The sequence below is a fragment of the Parasteatoda tepidariorum genome, chromosome 7, assembly GCF_043381705.1.
Source record: "Parasteatoda tepidariorum isolate YZ-2023 chromosome 7, CAS_Ptep_4.0, whole genome shotgun sequence".
In the NCBI taxonomy this organism is placed as follows: domain Eukaryota; kingdom Metazoa; phylum Arthropoda; class Arachnida; order Araneae; family Theridiidae; genus Parasteatoda; species Parasteatoda tepidariorum.
This window is the reverse complement of record NC_092210.1, coordinates 76,945,019-76,969,792: the sequence shown is the minus strand read 5'-3', so window position 1 is coordinate 76,969,792 and position 24,774 is coordinate 76,945,019. Positions and strand designations below refer to the sequence as shown.

The 24,774-nt window shown below is 29.9% G+C and overlaps 1 protein-coding gene across 1 annotated transcript in view; it reads left to right on the top strand.

The window, feature by feature from the left end:
* LOC107455669 (rho guanine nucleotide exchange factor 17-like) overlaps positions 1-24,774 on the top strand; it is a 271,527-nt gene that overhangs the window by 166,968 nt on the left and 79,785 nt on the right. Inside the window, exons 3-4 of the mRNA XM_043057607.2 lie at positions 1,524-1,706; positions 21,102-21,218. Of these exons, the coding sequence (XP_042913541.1) occupies positions 1,524-1,706; positions 21,102-21,218 (300 nt within the window). The remainder of the gene's footprint in view (positions 1-1,523; positions 1,707-21,101; positions 21,219-24,774) is intronic.

Here is a 24,774-nt window from a genome sequence, read left to right as displayed (position 1 = left end):
ACCTTTTGAGAGAGGTAGGCGTTCAATACTTTTGAAGAATCACATCACACTATTATTTACTTAAGTTATCGATTAGTAAGAGTTGTGACGTGCATAAAGTGACGTAAATAAATATGATATTATATCATTGCTGAGGGCACATAATTTAAGCAAGGAAATCAAACTAATTTTTTTTTCGTTTTTAATAAAAAATAGTTTTAAATATTACTCATTCATGACTTTTCCTTTTGTAAAAATGTGAATAAAAGTATAAAATTATAAATATAATATTTGAAATTAATTATTATTTTTATGTGATTTAGTTTTTACTTATTCTCGATATTATAATATAAATGTTTTGAAAGATTTAATTTAATACGTATTATCATTAATTGCGTCATAAAAATAGTAATATCGTCATAACAATAATAAGAAACCGTTTGACAAAAAACTGTAATCGATTGGAAAAGGGTGGCTCATTCTATTGCTACAAGCAGTTTAAGGGAGTACACTTTTAAACTTCTAGCAGCATTAATATCAGTTCCTTATTCTTATTACTCCCCGTACGTGTTAACACCAAAATACTATTTTAAGACTTATTTTATTAAAAAAAACGGCAATTTACAAGTTTCTACACATGTAATACATTTATCTGATTTTGGCAACTGAAGGAGTGAGAAGTTTGACTTCAGTTGAAGAACATTTAAAGTTGAGGAACATTTAAAAACAGTGTACCAAGCTCTTTTTTTTAATGTAGTTAAAAGTTATATGACCAGCTTGGGGCAACGAAAAAAAAGTGGGTGGATGACCCTGGGTGAAACGGGGCTACTGGTAGGGCCATCCAAGGCGTGAAGGCCATTGCTGTGTACCCAGCTAACTGCCTGCAGGTCGAAGGAGCTAAGACGATCTTCTACCCATTAGTGCTCCAGTCATAGAACTGACAGAAACTATATTTCTCCTCCTCATGAATTTGTTGAATCTTATGATTAAAATTAACCATAATTTCTTTTAACATGTAACAATGTAAAATAATTGCGTAAAAACTTCTTACTTTTTTAATTAAAACTATTTGGCAATTTTTGAAATATTTATTTAAATATGCAATCTCTCACATTGTCATCAATGCGAAACATATGAGCTACGCCTAACCATAGGATGAGATTCGGTTGTCTTCACTTGTAGCGTTTAGGTATGGGTAAACCTATCATCAATCCAGAAACCTATAGAGATCGGTGTTTTTAACAAGTAAAATGACTTTTCATTTATTATTTCCCATTACGTCATTATATTCCATATACCTGAGTTGCATTTTCTTCCAAGTTCAAGTAAATCCAAGTAGTCGTTCATCTTGCTACGTTTAATAAAATGTTCCTACGTGATGTTAAGAATTATATATTTCATAAAAAAATGATCTTATTTTTTTAAAGTTATTTTTAATGAAAAAATAACAAAGGTGATTAGAGACCACCACAGAGGGTGAACAGAGGGCAGAACTTCATAGTGTATTAAGAAGTTATTATAATTATGAATCTGTTGTTTTTCAGAAATACATGATTCCACTGAAAAGTAGCGAACATTCCACTGAGATAGATTCTGACCAAGTTGATAGAATATTTTGGCAAGTTCCGGAACTTCTGAAGTTTCATGAATCTTTCCTGGATATAATGGCGAACAGGCTTGGATATTGGGACACAAAGCAAAAAATTGGAGATATATTTGTTGATGTGGTAAGAATTTAATGCTTCTCTCTTTAATTAATTAAAACGCGGCTTGCTATTTTAGACCAATTTCGACATTTCTGGCGATAATTGTTCTGCTCATTTAACATAAGTATATGTTTCTCCGATTGAAAAGTCAATAATGAAACTATTGTACTCAGGGCACCTGCTCGATAAAAAATTCGGCAGTAAGACTTGAAATCAATAAAACCGATTCCCGATTTCAAGTTTATTGAAACATTCTTTTTTATTCCGCAATTAACAATGCCCATCATTGGTGTACAAGAAGAAAACTTTAAAGGATGCACTGATGAAAGTTCTTTAGTACTGTACCAAAGTTAGAGTAGGCTTGTTTATGTGGTATTATTTGTCACGTTGCTTAGCTTATTTATACAATTAAATAGGTCTTCGTATCGCATGACCGATTCTTTTATATGATAATTTATAACCATATGAGGAATATACCATCTTTTGCACAAGTATCTTAAAGAAGTTCTGGATTGATTTTTATGCAGTTTATGTTTGATAGAGTAGACAAATATCCTACAATATGTTTGAATACTTCAAAACCGAAGTTCAAGTGAATCATCTGGAGTCTTAAAATCGTGCTTATATTATGTCTTAAACCTTGATATCACATTCAGTATAATTCATACATATTTACCAGTGTTTTCAGCAAACGATATAAAATGTATGTTTAAAAATACAGTGAATGGATGGATATCCTAAAACAAAAGTGAGTTGAAAATATTTAGCTACATATCTGGCGAAATACGATTTCAAAAAGGCACGTAACAAATAAAATACCAGAAGGAACTGGGGAAAATTAATTTGCTTCGATCAGTTTAATCGCGAGAGCTTATTAAACTGAAGCAGAACTATGTGTGTTTTGTGTTTTGTGACAAATTGGGTAAACGGCCACTGAAACCCTTTCTATGCTAATCCTGACATAAAGACAGATTTCGTGAGAATAAAATGCCTTCATAGCTAGTTTTTGTAAGGAAAAAGATACCATTGATGATGAAATAAGTTCGATTTGAAACTCAGCAAGTGTAAGAACCTATATTATCAAACAAATGCGACCGATGCTATTGCAGGACTTAAGGGAGAATTGGTAATTAGCAATGACTGATTGTTTACAAAGAGTTTGGTAAATCAAGATTCATTCTAATTTTGTGCTAACTCAACTCTTTGTAAATAATCGACCACAGAAACAGAGACAACATTGGAAACCATTGACGATGGTTCCCAATAATTCGGTTTGATATTCAGCAAATGTTACAACCGGCAATATCAAGCGATTGCAACCAATGCTGTAGCAAGATCACAGGGAGAATTGGTAATTAGCAATGACAGATTATTTACAAGGAGTTGGATAAGGCAAGATTTATTCTAATTTTTGGGCTAACTCAACTCTTTGTAAGCATTTGACTACAGAAACGCGGTCAATATTTGAAACCATTGACTATGAACTAAGTTCGGTCTATATTTAAGCAAATGTAACATCCAACAATATCAACCGGGTGCGACGTAGCAGGATAATAAAAGTTATTTCCGTTTTTCACCTCCTTCTCTGTTAGTAATCTCTTATTTTGGATTTTCTTATTGATTGAGCATTTTTTTTTCATTTCGTTAATTTGAATTTCCTCCCATTATTTGTAATTGCAAATGAAATATTCAATCGGCTAAAATAATGCATTTTTTAAACAATATTTAGTATAGAAATATTCTAAATAAATATTTCAAAAGTTTCGGATAAGACTTTGGTGCCATTATACTAACCATAACCGTTGAAGATTCCGATATTTTCATATTAATTATGTTACGCAAATGCAAGATAATTTCATTTAAAATCTCCCTATCATTATTCCTTCACCAGAGACATAATTTGAAATGTTGCCAGTCTGCTGAACTGGTATTAAATTTGCAGAAATACATAAAATAACCCCATTATAAGGATACATTGTTCGTTCAGAGATATAAAAAAATAAAGCGATAAAGGAATACGATAAAAAAATATTAAAATGGTTTTGAAATGATGACATTTCTTTCTGTCTTCTTTTTCTTTTTGAGTCATATATATTTTTCAGGAAGAGAGCAACACAAAAGAAGCCAGTAAAAAAAAAGTTGTTATTGAATTTTGAAACTATTGTGAAAAATTTAACCGAATACATAATTTTTTTTTCTATCTTATTATACAAATTTTAATCTTCATTTTATTATGTTACATTTATAATAAAACATAAAATGAGTTACATTTTCGTGGATTTCTCAAAACCAGCCAAACCAGTTAAAAATATATTTATTGTGAACTTTGTATTAAGACTTTAAAATTGTAACGTAGTTCCGCGTAGTAGAAAATTGCGCTAAGAGTTTTGCGGTCAATTATCCATATAGATATATAAATTTTTTCAACTCGCTATAATGATTCAATACCAGATACATAACATGCTTCTTCTTCATTATTTCATCAGTCGTAAATGATAATTAGCCCTTTTTCTGTCAATCAACATCTAATGTGACGCCTCTTATATTTTCGAAATAGCAGCCGAAATTCTGTGGTCATCTTCATTTTGTGCATATTTTTTGGCTGCTGATCCTACATTTGTTTCTAATTGTTCCAAAATTGTTGTTGTTGTTGTTTCTAATCCCACTTGCCATACTAGCAAACCTGCTTGGTGAAACCGAGAAAATTTAGGGCAGAGTGTGAGTTTCTTGTTTTTCAGTGGCGCCATCTATGGCCAAGAATTCGACTTCTGCCACACCATACATCGCACCCGTTTATAGGGCGGACCCATTCATACATCCATTCATTCATCCGCGGATCGTAATTTTGACTTGAATCCGAGAACGATGGATCTCCAATCCAGTACCCCCAGAGGAATTGATTTGTTATGGGAACATGGAGGACTTTTGCAATTCGATAGATTAAACGTGCATCAGTCACTTTACTACACGTCCAAAATTGTAAATAACCCTTTTCAACTTTCATTAAAAGTTATTACAGATAAATAAGTTGCAATATCAACGAATTATACTGAAAGTAAAATTAATTCTTATTCATATTTTAAACAAAATATTGCAATAAAATAGTTAAAATGATACTATTTTACTAAAATACTTTGATAGCAGTGAGCAAATTCATTAATCAACTAGGCGTAGATTTTCACTTTTCATACCTGCCACAGCAATTCTGGCATTGCCCGCCGCTTTCGCGATATTATACTGTAACATACATTTTTACAAAAATCAAATTAACATTTTATTGCAATAATCTTAAAAGGATGAATTATCCAACAACGCAAATTTTCTTTTCATTTTTTTGAAAACTTTGCTGTTTTATTTCCTCTTAATTACTCTGATTCGTAGCATAATCTAAGTTCTTACATATAAACTTATCATGGTCTAAACGACTGAAAAATATAATTGCAGTCGATATGATATGAAAATTCTATTTGCCATCTATAAGATAAAAAAATTTAACTTGCTGTCTATAATATATGAAAACTTCATGTCCTATCTATAAGATAAGACAATTTTATTTGATGTTCTTACAATATGAAAACTCCATTTGTTGTCTATAATACATGAAAATCTCATTCTCTATCTATATGATGAAAAATTTTCCTTTGCTGCTTATAAGATTAAAAAAAAATTCCTTTGCTGTCTCTACAATATGGAAACTCCGTTTCCTGTCTGTATAAGAATATGAGGAAATTTCATTTGAAGTCTATATGAAATGAAAATTTTCATTTTTTAGTCTATAAGGTAAGGAAATTTCATTCCCAGTTTATACGACATGAGAATTTCATTTGCTGCCTATAAGATGATGAAAAAAATACATTTGCTGTCTATATGATATGCAAACTTCTTTTGCTATCTAAGAAAATAAGAAAATTTCATGAGTTGTCTATGCGATAAGAAAATCTCACTTGTTTTCTATGATAAGAAAATTTCATTTGTTGTCTATACGATATGAAAACTGTATTTACTATATATGAAAATATCTATTGTTGTATGAACAATATGATAATTCAATTTGCTCTCTACATAATATGAAAACTTCAATTACTTTTAATTCCTATAACTACTGAAAAAAACATATCTTCTAGCTGTTGATTATTTCAATAGAGCAGAGAACAACATAATAAGCATGATTATATTGTGCTAATTATGTTATTTCTTGCTTTATTCATTTCACTTTAAAACTCTTTCTTTTTGAGTACGTAATTTATTTTTACAAACAAAATTTTTACATTCCTTAATCGTATAATATAAAGCAATTTTCTACCGTCAAAATTTCTGTAAAAATTTAAGATATCATTTTTCAATGTCAATTTACTAATAAACCATTTTTAGCATATTTTAGCACTTAAGTGCAATACAATATATATTTTTACATTTAACTCATGTCATAAAAACATTTTCTGAGTGAAGGGAAGAAGCTACTAGAATCTAATTTATTTTAGATAAGGCATTTTTCTTAGTTTCTTCCGAAGTTGCATTAAGAATTTAACAGCTAACGGTTATGTATGGATAAAAAGGCTTCTGGAATTCAATCAACCAAAAGAGTTCTTACTCATTTTTTACTTTATATTTCAAGGGCTAAAAAACAACAAAAGTCTTAGTGTTGTTTTCTATCCCCATTATTATTTTGAGCAGCATTTATTTTAGATCAAAATTACCTTTCATAACCAAAAACATATCCAACTAGTTAAAAAGTATCGATTATTCTTTGAATGCTATTATACTGCGCTGCATGAAAAAAAAAACTCTCTTGTAAAATGACCTCTTAAACACTAATATGACCCTCGTTTTTTTCATTTTCTGGGTACCCCATTCCCTATGTTTATCACTTTTCGATAATTTTATTGCAATGAATTACTCTTAAAAGAAAGAAAGAAACATTATTTTTACAGTTAGATTCCTTATGAGGGCTATAGTAAGAGGAAAAATTCTAAAACAACGAATAGTTGCAGCAAGAATGTAAATCTCAGGGGGAAAAGGCTTCTACCGTAAATTGTTAAAATAATCATTAATAATGATCGTATTTCTTTGCATTAAAAATCATTAATAAAAACTTTTTATAATGATTTGAGGGTTTTAGGGGTGGAAAAGAAGGTAAAAAATTTAATGTCTTAAAAAATCACTTAAAAATTTTTCAAGAAAAAAAAAACAATTACTTTTAATGACTTTTTTTTTACAGTTTAAAGCGAAACCGAACTCTAAGCCTCCTTAATAATTAAAATTGTTCAAGTATTTAAATCTTCAATCTCTATAGCTTGTTATAAGACGTTTAACAGCTCAAATATTCATTCTATCCCTCAAAGAAATCTCGAAATTAGCGAGTTTCCTGACCTTTTCTCTTTCCTGCGATTTTACCAAAATAATTGTTGCTATATAATTCTGTTATAAGAGGGTGCTTCTTGAGACTTTTTTAAACAATTTTAGGGAAATAATTCCTCGAAACCACTATGGTACTGCTGTTTTTTTACAGTTTTTCACCTCATAAAAAGTTAACGTTTTTAATGGTAAGTTAACGGTGAACGTTTTCTTACCATCGTTGAACAGTAGACCTAATTTTGAGTTTACGATTACAAATGATGATCAATTCCGTAGCCTTGTAATTTTGAACCCAATCCAGAACACAAGGAAGCTCTTGGATCAAGTATTGGGAGAAACCTGCCTTCGTAGAAGACTTTTGATGGAACTAATCAGCATTTGCGTTACATGGAGAGGAAAACCACGAAAACCGGTTAGACTCACGGCAAGGAGACTCTAACCCATTTGCCGTTTATCACTGAGAATATTTTATATTAGCACTGTGGTCAGTGCAAGCCGGATGCTAAATTCGCATCGACCACCCATCTCTGGGAATCGAACCCGGATCACCTCATTGGGAGGCAAGCGCTTTTTCCCCTGAGTCACCACGGCTCATTGGCCGCAATCTAGAACACATGGTCCCAATAGTTAAGGCAGGTGAGTGTTCGGAAGTTCGGCCTCCTTAATGTTAATTTTACATTTTGCATATTTCGCCCATAATCTCGAAAACTAATGAAGCGAACAAAAGCATTTTTGCACAAAACAGTAATTTTCGTTTATCCAATACTAACTCCATGCAAAAATATAACTTTTAATAGCTATTTATGAATTTTCTTTTTTTATTTACTTATAACTAAAAAACAATTTTAACATTTCTAAATCATTTTGTTATTTTAAATGATGAAATACAAAATTTAAACGAAATCGGCTGAATAATTGTCAAGAAATCAAATTTTAAATATATGACTTATTAATGAGATAGAACGTAATCTTAGCGAAGTCAGATCTTTAGAGCAAAGGTTACTTAGTATGTTCACTTTTTTGCACACTGCACATAATTTTCATCATACATTCATTTCTGTAAAATATTTTATCGATTATTTATACATACTTTTATACAAAATTAGGTGATAGAAAATGTGCAAAGTATTTAAACGAAAACTTAACAGTTTATTTTCATAAGCCCATGACTTCAAGGCCAAAAAGGAAATTAGAGAAATGGGTAAATTATTATCACTGTTCAATACATAAAAAAATATTGTTCTTAGGCATAAAGAGTAATTAAAAGAAATGTTGGCCATCATTAGTTTAAACTATCTTCCTCGCAAAAATAATGGTTTTTGCAAAGCATACAAGCTGTGCTTATGAATATAATCAACAGAAAGTATGCTAGAGCAAGAATAATCATGAAAAATTTACGGCCATGCATTAAAGGTGTAATGTACACGTTAATAAAAGAGACATCAATAAAACAGCAAGGTTTTATGGATAAAAAAAAAATAACTAGGTTAGGTTATTAAATTACTCTTTTACTAAACTGGTAAACATCATGTACGCTTTTTGCTTTTTTTAATGAATAACATTGTAATGATTAAGCATTTTATACGAGATTTACTTTTAGCTGAACATTTCAATTTATTAATATTTTTACCCGCAGGATACATAGGATAAATTATATTTCAAAAAAATCATTTCATGGTTGATTTAATTAATTGGTATTTTGAAAAAGTCAAATTCTTGTCCATAGGTGGGCGCCACTGGAAAAAAAGAAAAGGCGTATCCCCTTTGCCTTAATGACATATGACAACAACAACTACTGAATCAATGATTACTTGAATTTAAAAAATAATCAACTGTACTTTTAAAAAAAACATTTAAACAAAATAAATACAAAATCTGTGGCTCAATAAAAAAAATAATGAACGAGATAAGAAATAATGCTCAATAAAAAATAATGAATTCTACTTATAAAAAATACACAAGGATAACCTCATATAATGAATTGGAAACATTTTTTTTTATCTCTCTCAGGTTTTTTAACAACTATAAAAATTTTGATATAAATGCTAAGATTTATATCTGACAACATCTAATCTTTCCCTTTTTTCTTTTCTTCTGTCATTTTTTTTCGAACATAAAGCCAAGCACGAGTTTGTAAAAGGGCAAGACATAAATATTTCTACAACATTGGAAAACAACCATTGTTTAAACCAAAAAAAGTGAGAAAATATCGCAAAATAAGGAGCTTTAAAAACAGCAACTTTCGAACAACAAGGTTTGGATAAAAATAAATGAATGATTGCTAAGATTTTTCAAGACTACTGAAAAATGCTTAAATTTAACTTTTATTTGTGAATTCCGTAATTATTCTCGAGTTATTTTTTGTACCCATATATATATTTTCGTGAAATAGAATATTTATAGATAGCTTAAAGCATCTAGAAGATATATCACTTTTGCTACCATTTTAAAAAAATTTCAAGACCGTAAAAACCCTGAACAAATAAAAATTTTGAAAAAAAATCTCTTGTTAATTTCGTAAACAGTAATCCTTCCAGCATTTTAAATGTCACCTATGTAATAGCATTTCCGCAATATGTTGTGCAGTCCGCATGGTATTTTTCTTATTCCTGAATTAACCATCGAATATTAATTTTTTTTCATTCCATTGTAATCCCTGTACGTTTCTCTGTACATCTTCGGAATTTCATTTTCTAAGCTTATAGCTTTTACGAAATGTAACAGTAAGTTGAGCACTCAAAGCAGCTATGGCGGGGACTATTTTTTAATACAAAGAGAAAATAGCTGCTTGCATTTACTGGTGGGTATAATTTTCTTCACATGAGTTCTGTCTCCAATTCATATCAAAGAGGATCTCCTTACCGGATACATTTCAAGTAAACTTATTTTCTCTTGTTTGAATACCCGAGTAATTCCGATGATTTTATTGCGAAATGCAAACATGTATTCCAATATTTCCGAGAAAATCGAAGATTAAGAATCAATTCCTTGAAAAGAGACAGATGCTTATTCTCTTTTACTTATTTCCTACTTAGTCAGAAATAGCTCTTATCTTTCTTTAGCATCGTATTCCAGAGTATTCAATTTCGTTGAGCAGAAGTGATATTCGATCATATTGTCATGTATGCAATAAGTTGTAACAAAAATAAAATATTACTTCTTGAGATAAATAAAAGAAATGTTTTATTTATACTTGATATTGGCTTTTCGTTTTTTTTTATTTTAAGAGGAAGTTGTAATAAAACTCTTGGTTGGGCTTCGTGCTTCCATGCAACAGGTCCGGGGCTCTATGCTCTGTCCGGGAAAAGTTGAGTCAACCTTATATTCCTTCTGTGGGTCGATAAAATGAATACCAAAGCATGCTAGGGGACCAAACACTGAGGTTTCCGTATGCAGCTGACTAGCCAACCGTAACATTTGCACTTGCACACCAAAGCCCAAAGTCAAGAAAACTGGGATATGCACAGTACAGGTTGCCATTTCATGAGCTGTTGGGCCACTGAGTTTAATTTTTTAGTTTTATACTTATTATTATAAAACTAAATATAGTTTTTTAGTTTATAGTGTTTTAGTATTTATAATAATCAAACTCTTTAAAACTAAAATAAGCTCTTGGAAATAAAATTCTAATTTTTAAAGATACAGATAACTGCGAGCTGTATTTTGTTGTTTCTGATAATAATTTCTTTTGAAAGTCATGGGATTTTTGACGGAGCGCGTACTCTGAAGCATTTGACGAAATTACTTCCTCACTCATATGTCATTTCATACTGGTTGTCCTCCAACATTTTTTTCATAATTTTAAAATCATTTTCGCTGTAAAAAGGATCAGTAAAGTGGTTATTGAACTCGCTTATTAAGCAGGTATCTTTGATTCAAATCATGCCTATGTCTAAAAACTAGCTAGTTCATTTTTGACGGAACACGTACTCTGAAGCATTTGACGAAGTTACTTCCTCACTCATATGTCATTTCATGCTGGTTGTTCTCCAATATTTTTTTTCTTAATTTTAAAATCATTTTCACTGTAAGAGTGATCAGTAAAGTAGTTATTGAACTCGCTTATTAAGCAGGTATCTTTGATTCAAATCATGCCTATGTCTAAAAACTCGCTAGTTCATTTTTGACGGAACACGTACTCTGAAACATTTGACGAAGCTGCTTCCTCACTCATATGTCATTTCATACTGGTTGTTCTCCAAAATTTTTTTCCTAATTTCAAAATCATTTTCACTGTAAGAGGGATCAGTAAAGCGGTTAATGAACTCGCTTATTAAGCAGGTATCTTTGATTAAAATCATGCCAATGTCTGAAAACTCACTCGTTCATACGTCTTTTGTTTAATTTATTGAGTAAACGAAAGTGTACCATTAAGTTTATTGCTTTCAGCAAATATCTCTAGATAACATAAAAACATAATGGTCTAACACAGATTTCCACTGTTGTCAGTGCATTTCTATTGACCGGAAAATCACGTGGGGTGATGCAGTATTCCCTCATTCATTTCCATATTGTTTTGGTTGTCGTCAGCATAAAATTTATATAAATAGTTTTGCTACATTTATATTTGTTTGGTTAAAAATTATAACTTCTTTAAATGTTTTTCTAGAAATATTTTTGTATACCTAATTTAAAGGTATTTCCCCGTACTGCTATTATTACGTATTTTGATTCAAGAGCTTAAAACTTAGAGAATTATGGGTTTTTTTTTAATTATTATTATAACGTAATTCTACACTTCATTTTAGGATAAAGATCTTTAAAAAGGTGTCCAGGCTCCTTAACCGTTTTTCAATTATTATTTTTTGTGCAAATATCAATAATATATTGCCATTACAGAGATTCGTTAAATGAACTTAATGATTAGCTTCCTGCACAATGTGATGCAAGCAAAAATTGTATTTAATATATCAGCCCGTTTGGAAAGCGAAAATATTAATTTGCGGCTGTGAACCAATCAAAGCTGTTAGAACAATATAATATTACGTAATTTTATGACAATATAAACGTTATTTTAAAAAATGATTACTTTGAAAAAGTACTTCTGTTCACCAATAGACCGAAATATTTATAATACTGATAGGTAATAATGTTTGAACGTGAGAAGTGAAGGTTCAAGCATAAGCAAACAGAATTCTTCTTAGTACACATATGTTAAGTGAATAATTTTAATTTTTGTAAAAAAAAAACTGCTTTCTTGCAAGAAACAAAGATTAATAGCCTCGGGGTTGGTAAGTGGCAGCAAACAGGGTGGTTAGCCCCCTAGTATATCCTATAAAAGGAAAATCTAGTCAATTTTTTTTTAAAAATTCAGAGCATCTCCCATTTAACACGGATTCGTTACACTTATTATTTATCTCAAAAAAATTATGCCGTTCATTTGCTTTGCTTAATTTCATTAAACTAAATATTACTGAGCATTATTCAGAGGTGAAGGGACCTAGTGTGGAATTTTTTTTACAAATTTGTGTAAAAACCCTAATTTTTAACTCGTGGAATATTTTTTTAACAATTATATAGACGTTTACCTGTATTCTGGTTTATATCTGGAATAAAGATTTTTCCTTATCTTTTCTATAAATTTTTATTTTAAAAATTATTATAAATTTTTATTTTATTTCACACTAGCCACACTTCACGTTGCTAGTATGAAAAAAAAAACTTGATAACTTACTTCTATCTTTATTTTAGAACCAATTTTAAATTGAATGAATACTAATAAACATAGTTTTAACTTGACGATGAAATGGTTCCATTTCTCTGGAATGTTTGAATTCATTTGTTCCTCTCCGCAATCGATTTCTTCTGCAAGGTTATTTCTCAGCGAAGAAAAAAGTTCTTTATTACGTTGCTTTATCACTGGTTTGTGCTGATATTAATCCAGTATGAGATTTTCATTATTGAAGGATTCCACCACAGTTGATGCATTCAGTGAATCGAGGCATCAATTTGGCATGGTTTCTGTTTTATTTAAAATTGTGTTGTGTGTTAATACTATTGTTTTGAACAACATTTATTAAACATATGTTTGCTTTTAATCCAGTAAATATATTATTAAGGTATTTCATAAAGTTTCTTTTTTTTCCTTTTTTTAAACATATAGTAACACTAGAAAGATTGAAACTTAGTATATACCTATATTGCCCAAAAGCAGTCAAAATGACTGGATTGTTAAAAAAATAAATAATAATGTGTAATAATTTATGCGTAAATCAGATATTGTCAACCTTTTCTTTAGTAGATATATAGTTGATGCTTATTGTTTAGTTGAAGTTCATTAAATTCTTTCGGTTGTTCGATTTGTAGTTATTTGTTACCAATGCAAAAAATAAAGTTTTATCAACTTTTAAACAAATCTACACTCATGCATATGCATTAGTATTTTATATACTACCAGGACGTCCTACCAGGCTATCCCTTGCTCGCAGCCAATACCCCCCCCCCGGTCGGATTACCTCACAATTTGAACTTTAGTCCATCTTATTTTAGTCCAGCTTTGTATGCTGATACTGCATTAAAATGAAACGCTAAAAATAAAATGTGCAACTCATACATTTTGTCAAACTTTTTATTTTTAAAACATTTCATTAACATTTCAATTTTATAAAAACAAAATTATTAATTTTTAGTATTTAGGAGCACAATATATTCGTTATTCTTGCATCAACTCTAATAATTAATAAATAAAAGAAAATTGGGGAGGGGGATTTCTGCCCAAATTTTCGTAGATCAAATGCTTCTCTCTTCTGAGCTAATTAATTATTTTTAACACTAAAATATAGTACTCAATAAATGCTGAACCTGCGTAACATAATAAAATAACTGAACCAAAAATTTGTTTGAAGGGTTAAGAGTTTTACAAAATGTAAGCTTCATTAAAATTTAAATATAGTTGTAAATTATTATGTAAACAGGCTTAAATCAGTTTTGTTAAATTTTTATTATCTAAACTATTACTGAATCTACGTAAACTGATATCCATAATTATAGCCGAAATATAACTCTGTTCGCTTAAAGTGGAACTAAGGCATATAAGATATTGTTTCCTTTTTCATGCTTATAATATTCAGTCGTTCGATATTTAATGCTGGTTTTCATTTTAAAAAGTACTAAAAATTTTGCAATTTTGTATGAATTTCTCACTTTTCTTGCCAACTTATAACTCAGTTAATTCTAGCTTTTCTCAGCCCAAGCGAGAAAAGGATTTTCATTCTGAAATGGATTAAAAAGTTAATAATAAACACTTTCGAACGTTCAATCAATTTTAATATAGGGGAGAGGGGGGCACATGTGAACAGGGGGCACATGTGAACATGGTATGTTTTACCAATATGATTTGAAATAAAAAATCTCGAAAAATTTTCAATTGATGGCAGTACTAGTCCTACCTCTCTGAGAAACTTTCAGAGCAATGAGACATTTTGTTGGTCTATTCTGACAATTTCTTTGTATCAGCTGGTGTTGCATATATTATAATCGCTCGCTTCTCCAAGTGAAAGCATAATATAAATCAACTAATAAACTAAAATTAACTATTGCAGATCATTATATGAACATTCAGGTAAGTTTATGACAATTATTCTTTTTTTTTACTCAATTAAAAGTTCTTTATTTTTCAAGTTAGGTTTAAGAAGGATGATGGGGGCACTTGTGAACAAAACATCTGGGGCAGATGTGAACAGTTCACAAGTGCCCCTACATAGTATTAAGATTATTATCCTCATGATATTATAAGTTTAAAAAATATGTATGCATTTAAAATTATCATTATTTAATTTTCCATAATTAATTTATTAATTTTTCCTTTAAAAAATTTTTTTTTTATTAAATGGTTGATCGCGCATCACGCATATTAACTGATACACCTGAGAAAATAGAATTGTTAAAGCTACAAATGAAAAGATAGAAAAAATGAAAAAAAAAACATGAAAGAGTATTAGAGAAGAAAGAAAAAGGCCCATTACAACACCCGTGGAACATGAAGTTGCGAAAAACCCAATTACGGATAAATTATTGTACAGCTGAAAAATTATTTTCTTATTGACAGTACTGTTGTACAATTTAAATTCACATAGTAAGCTACAACCCCCTCAGTATAATGCGTATCTATATCTGTTATATTAAAGATTTTTTTTCTTTGAAATATGATGATTGCTTTGTGTTTTTAATCTTGTTCATATGTGCCCCAGGCCTGTTCACATGTGCCCCCAATAGGGGCACATGTGAACAATTGAAGTCATTTTTCTAAAATATTATAAAGTAAAGAAATATTTTATTGAAAAATCTCAAAAAATTCCACAAGACAAAGAAAATACTATTTAAACATATGGACTTTTTTACTATGAAAAATTGATGATATTTTTCGAAAAGTGAAGAAATAAAAAAATTTGTTCACATGTGCCCCCCTCTCCCCTATTACCAACATAAAAATAAGCTCCGTGGGTTTCTTAAAAGTATTTTTGCATACATATGTATCAATGTTTTGTTAATAAGAAGATAGATGGACATTAAATAAAATAATTCAAAAATCATCTGGTCCTAAAATTTTATTTTTTACTGAAAAAATAAAATCAAAGAAAAGGCTAATAATAAGGAAAAATAATATTACAGAAGGTAAAAATAACAACTCACAGATGAATAACCTTCCGATTTTAATTCATTTCCTACCAATGGCACATATCTTCTTTGTATAATTTGTCGTTAATCTTGTCTGATTAATTGCGTAATCATTTCATTAATCTATTTATATTTATCTATCTTATAGAGCACAAAGAACGCTGGTATTTCTCTATCTAAATTAGCAACACTATAGTCATCTATAATAATTCATTTTGTTAGATTGTCTCAAGTTATACTTTAAGTAGTGTTAAATAAATAGTTATACGTTAAGTATTTATTCGGAAACATTTTTTATTTTTATAGCAATAAAAACTTGGCTACTGAAGTTCACAAACGTTGCTGAATGTTGAATTTCACTGTGGAACTATGACTGAAACGTATATTTTTTGCCATGTAATATATCCTCATATAATATATTACATGTAATATATCTACAATCTAATATAATCAATCTATACAATCTATAATATATCTATAATCTAATAATTACATGTAATATATCTTCAATGTGTCTATGACGCTCAGCGAAAACCGAGGACAAATTTTTGAAAAACTTGACCAAACTTGTTTTTTAATCTTGGTCGGCTATATGTTAGACTTATCAGGGTGAGGTCATTTGAGCCGGTGACCATTAAATCACCCACTTCAGAAATAAACAATTGTGTCCATAGAGATAGTAGTGTACTTAGTAGTTCTGATTTCACTTATATTTTTTGTTATACATATTTTTTAACCCCACCATTTCATTGTCTAATTGAAATTGAAATTTTATCCACATACTTTACACAGATCTTTCTTGTTCTCATCTTAAAATAATCAATTACAGTTGTGCTGTGCATTTGGCTAGATTACCATTAAAGTTTAATTGTTGTACAAGATATTTTTTAAAGGAAAAGCTGGTAGCTAATGACGGCTAGTCTCTTATATTACTGAAGTACTACATTAATATCATAAATTTCATATCTTGAAAGTATGCATAATATGTGTAAATATGAAATTTAATAGTATATTTGGTATTCAAAATGCAATATTCGTGATATTTTCTTCTTTTTTTTTGTCCCTTCTGATATTTGGTGTCACAATAATTGTTATTAGAAAAACGAATCATAATGTATATCTGTTTATTTAAGGACTCAGTACGATATGTTTGTGAGAAAAATAAAATCAATCGAATCTCGATGGAAAAATGGAGTTTCGTAATGGAATCTATTCATTCTTAATGGAATTTATTCTTAATGGAATTTATTCTTAATGGAATCTGTAATGGAATCTATTCATTAGAACCTCACATATTAGGAAGTTTGTGTTTAGTCCGGTAAAATAAGATTTTTTTTTATTCAGAAAAATAAATAATCAAAATTTTTCTTCGTAGAAAGCATTGTTATGATATTATAAATGCTATTTATATTCCCCCTTCTTTGTGAAAAATGGCGTAATTTAAAGGGGGAATGAATTTCTTCTAAACAGGCATTCTGTGTAATTCCTTGAAAATATTTAATTTTCTTTTGAATCTGATCCATTCAAATCCCCAAAAAAGGGGAAAACGTGCAAAGAAAAGTAGGGAAGTTTTCAAGTATCATTTATCTACCTCCCTAAACTAAAAAACCTTAAGAGCCGCCACCTGTTTTGCTGAAATCTTGTTTTACTACGCAAAACCTATAAAAATATACCCATTTCAAATTACTTAGGAGTGTCGAAAAGTTTACAGGAATTACGAAAATATAAAGAAATTTCAGATTCGGAAATTAGTTCTAGAATGTTAAACTAGTAACGAAAAAAAGATCATGTTGATCGATCAACTGATGAATTGAATGAATTGAAATTTGACTTGCTGATAGGACTATTTTGAATCATAATTTTAACCCTTGAAGCCAGGAAAGCATGCTTAACTGTAGTGATTAAAAATGGTGACGAAAACCACGGTTAGGGAGATAAAATAAGCGAAGTGGGCAGGATGGCAGTAAAGAAAAGTGTTAGCAAATCAGCACTATCTGAATGACGAAAAGATGAAGGTGTGAATTTAGAACCTAAGAACATTGTAGAATGAGTGGAAATCAAACGAATATTGGAAACGAAGTCTTTAGATTTGAGATATGTTGGTGGTACTAAGCCATGGTACAAAATGCAACATGTGCAGAGGTGCCACATATCTGACAAGCTCAAGCAAGAAGAAGAAGAAGCCACATAGTGCATCAAAAATTCCTGATACGTTTGTAGAAATGAAAAGTTAATGTTAACACATTGAACACCATGCTAATTTTGTATGGCTTGCCCGTCTGGCCAAACTGTAATTAACTACAAACTAAAATTGCAAATATTAGACAGGTTTTGCTACTTTTAAAAGGTTTAGCATGCCATATATAAAAAAAGTGGTGAATTATATAACACTACGAATTGTTTAAGAATAGTGGTGGATAAGAATCTACTAAATTGGATTTATTAAACCGAGAATCACAATAATTAAGTAAATTTTGAATAAAATTTCTGCAATTCAGTAAAAGAGTGTAAATTTTATAGTTCCATATCATGTTATACGCTGTCCGCCAGCTGTTTTTCGCGGCCTATGTGAAAGGTGAGTGTCAGCAAGCGGTGGCAGACGCAGCCTAAATGTAATTTCAGTGTCAGCCACCGGTGGTTGACGCGGCCTAAATGGAAAGTCCTGTGTCAGCCACCGATGGCTGACGCGGCGCTCAACGTGTTAAACACATGGGATATTAAGAAGAAAAATGCATCAAAGGTTGATGTAAAGCAGCATCTGTTAAAAAATATAAAATCTGAAGTAAGAGTATTAGTTAAGAAGAAACGTACTAGACAATAAGCGAGAGAAATGGAATCTGGAAAAATATTCGGTTTGCTATGTGGTGTTCCAGACAGCCAAAAGATTCCAAAGAAGAATACAGATTGAGCATTTTTACATCAGGGTATGTATTAGTAAGAAAATTTTTAATTACCTCATGAAATAAAAAAGCGAGAAATTAAGGATCAGAGTTGTAACATGGATTAAAATAGTCTTGAAGAAAAAAAAGAGGAGAAAAGAGTGTTATTTTCAGAATATTCTATGGCTGAATCCTTGGAGCAGAATTTCGAGAAAGAAATAAAATCCTTACAAAAATTAGTACCAAGAAAGAAAATTATCTATATCACTAAAAAAAAACATAAAGTGGATGGCCAGATAATAATAGAGGGTTAAGGTATATATTTACTAAATTTATGCAATTTTGCAGGATTAACTTGTTTATATAGTTATCTTACCTGTTCTTTAAGAAAAACCTTTTGAAAGATTAATTTTTTTAAGTAAACATTTTACATGATTTATAGGAAATTACTTTCCAGGTATAAGTATGCATATGGTATTAATAGAATCGTCATTAAAATTCCTAGGGCAATGAAGATGATTGTTAAAAAAACTTATTTTATTTTGAATTCATCTTGGGTATTTCATATGTCATTAAGGTAGTATTGATAATGAAAGTAACGGATCTAAAAAGTTTTAGAAGTTAAAAAAATAGTTTAATAAACTTTTATTCACTGTAACGATATTTTAGTTATGAAATAATGGAAAAATTGAATTTAATAGTTTAGTGCTATGTCCCTTGCTATTGTTGCGCTTTATTTATTGAAGGAACGCTTTATTTATTTATTGCGCTTTATTTATTACGCTTTATTTATTGAAGGAACAATTATGGCTAAATGAGATTTTTATTTATATTACCAAAATTTTACTTCGTTGAATTTCAAAATTTCTATGGACAAGAGAGACTTGATAGAGTAACCATCAATCTATGGCATGGTAAATGTAAAAATTTCTTGCTTAATATTCTAAACTGAGAAAATTTTTGCACATCAAGGAAGCATGTTTTTCTCTTGGTGGTGGTATGTCAGGACTTTAAGAATAAGATTAAGTGAGGCTGACAAAAATCAAGATAAATAATGAAAAAAACAAGATAATAAGCAACATCAATATCAAAAACGTGAAATTGAAATTAATTCTTTAGACGAGACTCTTTAGATTTTTTTAGAGCGAGACAGACTTTTAAACCAGAAACCAGTCTCATGAAGAATGAAATTTGCTTTGGATGCAGTTTAAATATGGCTTTATAAAAAAAAGCGTTTTTTTTTTTTGTTTTTTTTTTAAATCTGTGTTTAATGTCTTACAAATGCAATAAATCACATGTTTTGTTAAATCATTAGTAATTCGGTAAACTTGAAACCAGACCTCCTGGTTGCACGCTGAGAATATATACATAGGATGAGGTTAAAAATTAATATTTAAGTGAGGAAGAAAATTCAAAATCTGACAAATCGCAGATTAAAGGGCAGAGTAATAAACATCAAAATAGGTAGAATTTAAAATTGAAATTTGATGGTATTTTGATTAACCTTCTCTCAACTCCTCTTTATTTTTTCCCACCATCAAATCTGTCTTGTTTATTAATATAAGCAATAGTCATCCCTATTTATTTACCTTTTCGTCCGGCATGTTTATGTTATAAGCGCAACCCGAATTTAAAAAGAAACTGTTCAGTTCAGAATAAAAATGAAAGATTCAGAGCGAAAAGCCAAAATGAAAATTCGAATTGAAAAATTTTAAAAGTTAAAATTGCTTTTATTTTTATTTTTTACGGGTAGTAAATATGCTAAAAGCGCAAAATTTAACTGAAAAGAAATTGGCGGATAAAACAAGTATGCTTAAAAATTCCGATCGCAAAGATTTAAAGTGAAAAATAATTCCTTAGAAACGAATGAAGATATTGATAGTAAGAAAAAATCGTCTGACGTTTTAGGCTGAGAATATAAGCAAAATACGATTGAAGAAACAGATAAAGAATCGAAGAACTCTCGAGATTAGATTACATTAAAATTAAAATCGAGCCCCTAATTAAAATAATTCATTGGAATTTTTTATTGTTATTATTAAAATGAGAGTATTATGGGATGTTTCTTTCCAAAAAAAATGCATAATTCTGTTGACCTTTTGGTATTATTTAAAAAAAACACCAAAACTTTGTAATTCGATATCTCCGAAACAAATTTGAGTATTAAAAAAGGTTAAAATAATTTTATCTTCTCTATTAAGAGTAAGTGGCTACAAAAAGATTTTAATTTTCTGCGATTTGCTTTCTTTCATTTCGTTGAAAAATCCGAAAATTTATATAAGCCAATAGAAACTAGTTTACAACTTCAAAACTAATGAAATTTGGAATTTAAAACAAGATAATTCATTTTCAGACATAAGAATACGTAACTACAAAATTTCCTAGTTAAAATGAATTGCGCTGCAGAAAATAGAGTATATATCTTTGTAAACTGCTGCCGGACATAACAGTAATATCAAAAATTAAAAAAAAAAGACTGATAATTTCGATAATTTCACTTTTAATTTATTATTTTGATATTTTTCATTCATGATATTCTTATTATTTACTTCTATTTGTTTTTCAGTTTACCCGACCGGAAGTTGTTGATACATATATTGAATTTATCAATAACTGGAAAGCAGCAAGAGATTCCGTTAAAAGTATTTCTTCAGCTAAACCAGCTTTTGCAAAGTTTCTCGAGGTAAGAAAATAAAATTTTTGCCGATCGCCATAATATTTCATTTCTTGAAATCTGTCTTCTTTCTAGGTAAGTTTCAAATCAAAAATTATTTTTTAAACATATTTTAACGAAGAGATTATGCAATATGATAAAAAAAATAATAGTACTTTTCTGAAAATAATAATACTAATAAATATTTTTCCAAATAACTTAGTATTTTAAAAAAAATTAAATACGTATTATAAAATTAGTTAAGCCTAAAGAACATCTCTGGTTTCATTATTTTACAGCAAGTCTTACGAAACACGGGTTAATTTATTAATTTAATAATTAATAATTGTAGAGGAAAGAAGAAGTTAAAGACCAAATGCCTTTTTGAAAAACTAATTAAAGAGAAAGAAAATTAAGAACTAGAAAGAGGATTAAGAGAAGGCTGTTTTCATTTTAAAATTAAATTCGAGATATTTTAGTAGGTAAAAAGTTATAATTATTTCATTCACCTGCACAATAAAAGGTTATATTAATTTTTTAACCTCTCTTGCGGGCGTAGGTAGAAAGGAAAACTTAATTCAAAGGAAATGCTTTCTTACTAAATAAATATATTTGTTTTTAATTATTGAATTTGGTATCTCTATGTGTATAATTATTTTTTATTTCTTCAGTGGGGAACTTAAGCTAATTATTTCTTTATCCTCCTACTCAATTTTTAGGCCAACAAAAAATATTTTGAAAACAATTGCTTTTATCATAGCTCAAAAATAGAAACATCAAGTGAGAAAATAACACAATATTTCATTTATGTATTCAAAAAATTATAGATTCTGGAACATTATCAGTTTTCTCATAATACTTTTTTTTAGTTCCATTTTCTTAAAATTAAAAAAAATACCCCAATAATTTTTACTATGCATACGAGAAGAGCCAAAAAAAAATTTTTATGAATTTGCCAAAACATTTAGCACAATTTAAAATTTGCCTAGTATAATTTTTATTAAAACTTTAACTTTCATAATCATTTTGATGGATGTATAAGCTAATGAATTACTTTTACTTATCTTAAAAAAAGCTGTATTACTCTCCAAGCTCCATAACATAGCATTAGAGTAGACAATGTAACACATTTTTTAATCTATTGCTACATATAAAACCGAAAGGAAATTAATTTTGACATTACATATTACATATAGATATTCTTAACAGTATTTATCTGAATAATTATTAATCCTAATAAATATTAACCTATAAAGAACTGAAATATGTTCAACTATGTGAAAAAATCCACTTCAGAGAAAAATCACCGCATTAGAAAATTGTTTTTGATATTTATTTTATATTTAAAATATTTTCTTATTAAGTGAAATTCAGTCTTTATTTCATAAAATAATTTAACAAATTAATGCTGAATTTCGGTGGAGAGGAGAGATGTATTAATTATGTGAATGCACCATTGAAAAAAAATTGGAAATGCATAGTTTGCAACAGCTATAAAAACTATGAAATTCCGTAATAAAAGTAATAAAAATTTGAATGAAAAGATTAAAATAGTATGTTAAAGCGTTGTTTTTTTTATTAGCTGCACAAAAATATATCACCTCAAATATATAAAAGCTAAAATTGTAGCGAAAAAAAATATATTTTATATATTTAGTTTAAATTAACAAAAGCAATACTCTTATAAGTGATGAGTTAGAAATTAACTCACATTATTATCACAGAAAACTTAATATGTGTAAACTAAACAAAGTGTTCTCTCTAACTCTTGAATTTACTTGTTCCTCATAAAATTTACTGGAAAAAAATGGATTTTACAGTAAAATGAAGTTAACGGATGATACTAACAGTACTTTCTATCGTAATTTGATCGGCAGAAAAAATTAACATTACATTCTGTATAAGTGCCAAGTTTGTTTTTGTTTGTGTTTGTTTATTTTGATGCTGCTCCCTTTGTGGTGAGTGGTCTTTTGTAACCTTGGCCATTGGAAATTTTAAAAAAAACATTCTGCAGAAGTGTTATAGGGGGAAACACAGGGTCACCACTGGCCACAGGGTGACCCTGTGTTGCGACAAATTTAAATGTCTACCAGTCGTCACCCAATCACAATCGCCACTTTTTTCGCTGAAAATGCAGCTCATGTGCATTTTACTATTTTTTAGCGAATATGGAATTATTTTGAATGTTTCAAAATGTTCTTAATTTTTTTTTACTTCATGCTTGTTTCTTAAATTTTTTTTAACAATGAACCTAATGTTTACCATATGAGGAGAAATCTTCACACTTTTATTATCAACGGTATTTTTTGATCGTTCAAAATTTTCGATTTTTCAAAAAGTGACCACATGTTCTAAAAAATTGCCACATTATAATGTGCTATAACTGGCTCATGGAGTGTAGCAAAATATACTTTTTTTTCTCCCTGTAACAAATGTGTATCAAGAAATTGAAAAAGTTAATTCATTATGATCCAAGTTAATGCGTGTTGAAATTAGCTGCAAAATGCTGACAAAAAAATAGTTTAAAACATTATACTTACTTTCCTTTGCTATATTTAAATGACTAAACTGTTTAAACAAAAGCAAAGTTTTATTTTTCTTAAATTGAACAAAATTTGCTATACAATACATTGCTTGCTTAATAATCAATTCACTCACCATTATTTTTATAGTTACATTTTTGTATCAACAGAAAAATATGAGAGTTTAGGTCACTTTAGGGTTTCGACCAATTAAGAAAGAATTTTCTTAGAAGAGTAACTAATTTTTGCAAAACTGGAATTTGCAGTAATACTCCATGCTTAAAAGTATGAAAGTTTCCTAAAATATGTTTGTTGAAGCCAGTAAAATATGATGAAGACAGTAAAATAAATTTAAAAAAAAAAACATAATAGCTGGGTCGATGGAAAAATGAATTGTTTAAAACTTCAACGTAATATACGTAATACACTATCTAGCCATTAATGACCGGACACCCCTTGAACGGCAGGTGGTCTCGTCCTGGTGGAATAAATACGGAACCTGAGGTGGGGAAAAGACCACTCGCAAGCAGGCGACGGCCATACGAGCGTTAAAAGTGAAAATGAGTGGACGACGAGAGATGAATGAGGCGGAAAGGGTCATGATCATAAGCGCCAACCGATTTGGTCATTCCATACCTGCCATCTCCGACAAGTTTCAGGTACCACAGTCAACAGTTGGTGACGTCGTGTTGAAATGGGAACGAGAGGGAGTGAAAAACCGCAGTCCCGACCCGGCAAGCCCAAAATAATGTCCGACAGGGATCGACGATCTCTTCGACGTGTAGTGAAGGCAAACCGACAAATGTCGTTGGACACTGTCGCTACCAACTTCCGGGCTGCATCTGGCAGTGTTGCCAGTGCACGTACCATTCGTCGGGAGCTGATTGCACAAGGATTCCATGGACGAGCAGCAGCACATAAGCCAAACATCTCTCCATCAAACTCCCGCCACCGATTTCAGTGGTGCAGAGCACGTCGCCAGTGGACAGAAGAGCAATGGAAAAGCGTTATGTGGAGTGATGAGTCACGCTACATGTTGTGGCACTCTGATGGACGAGTTTGGA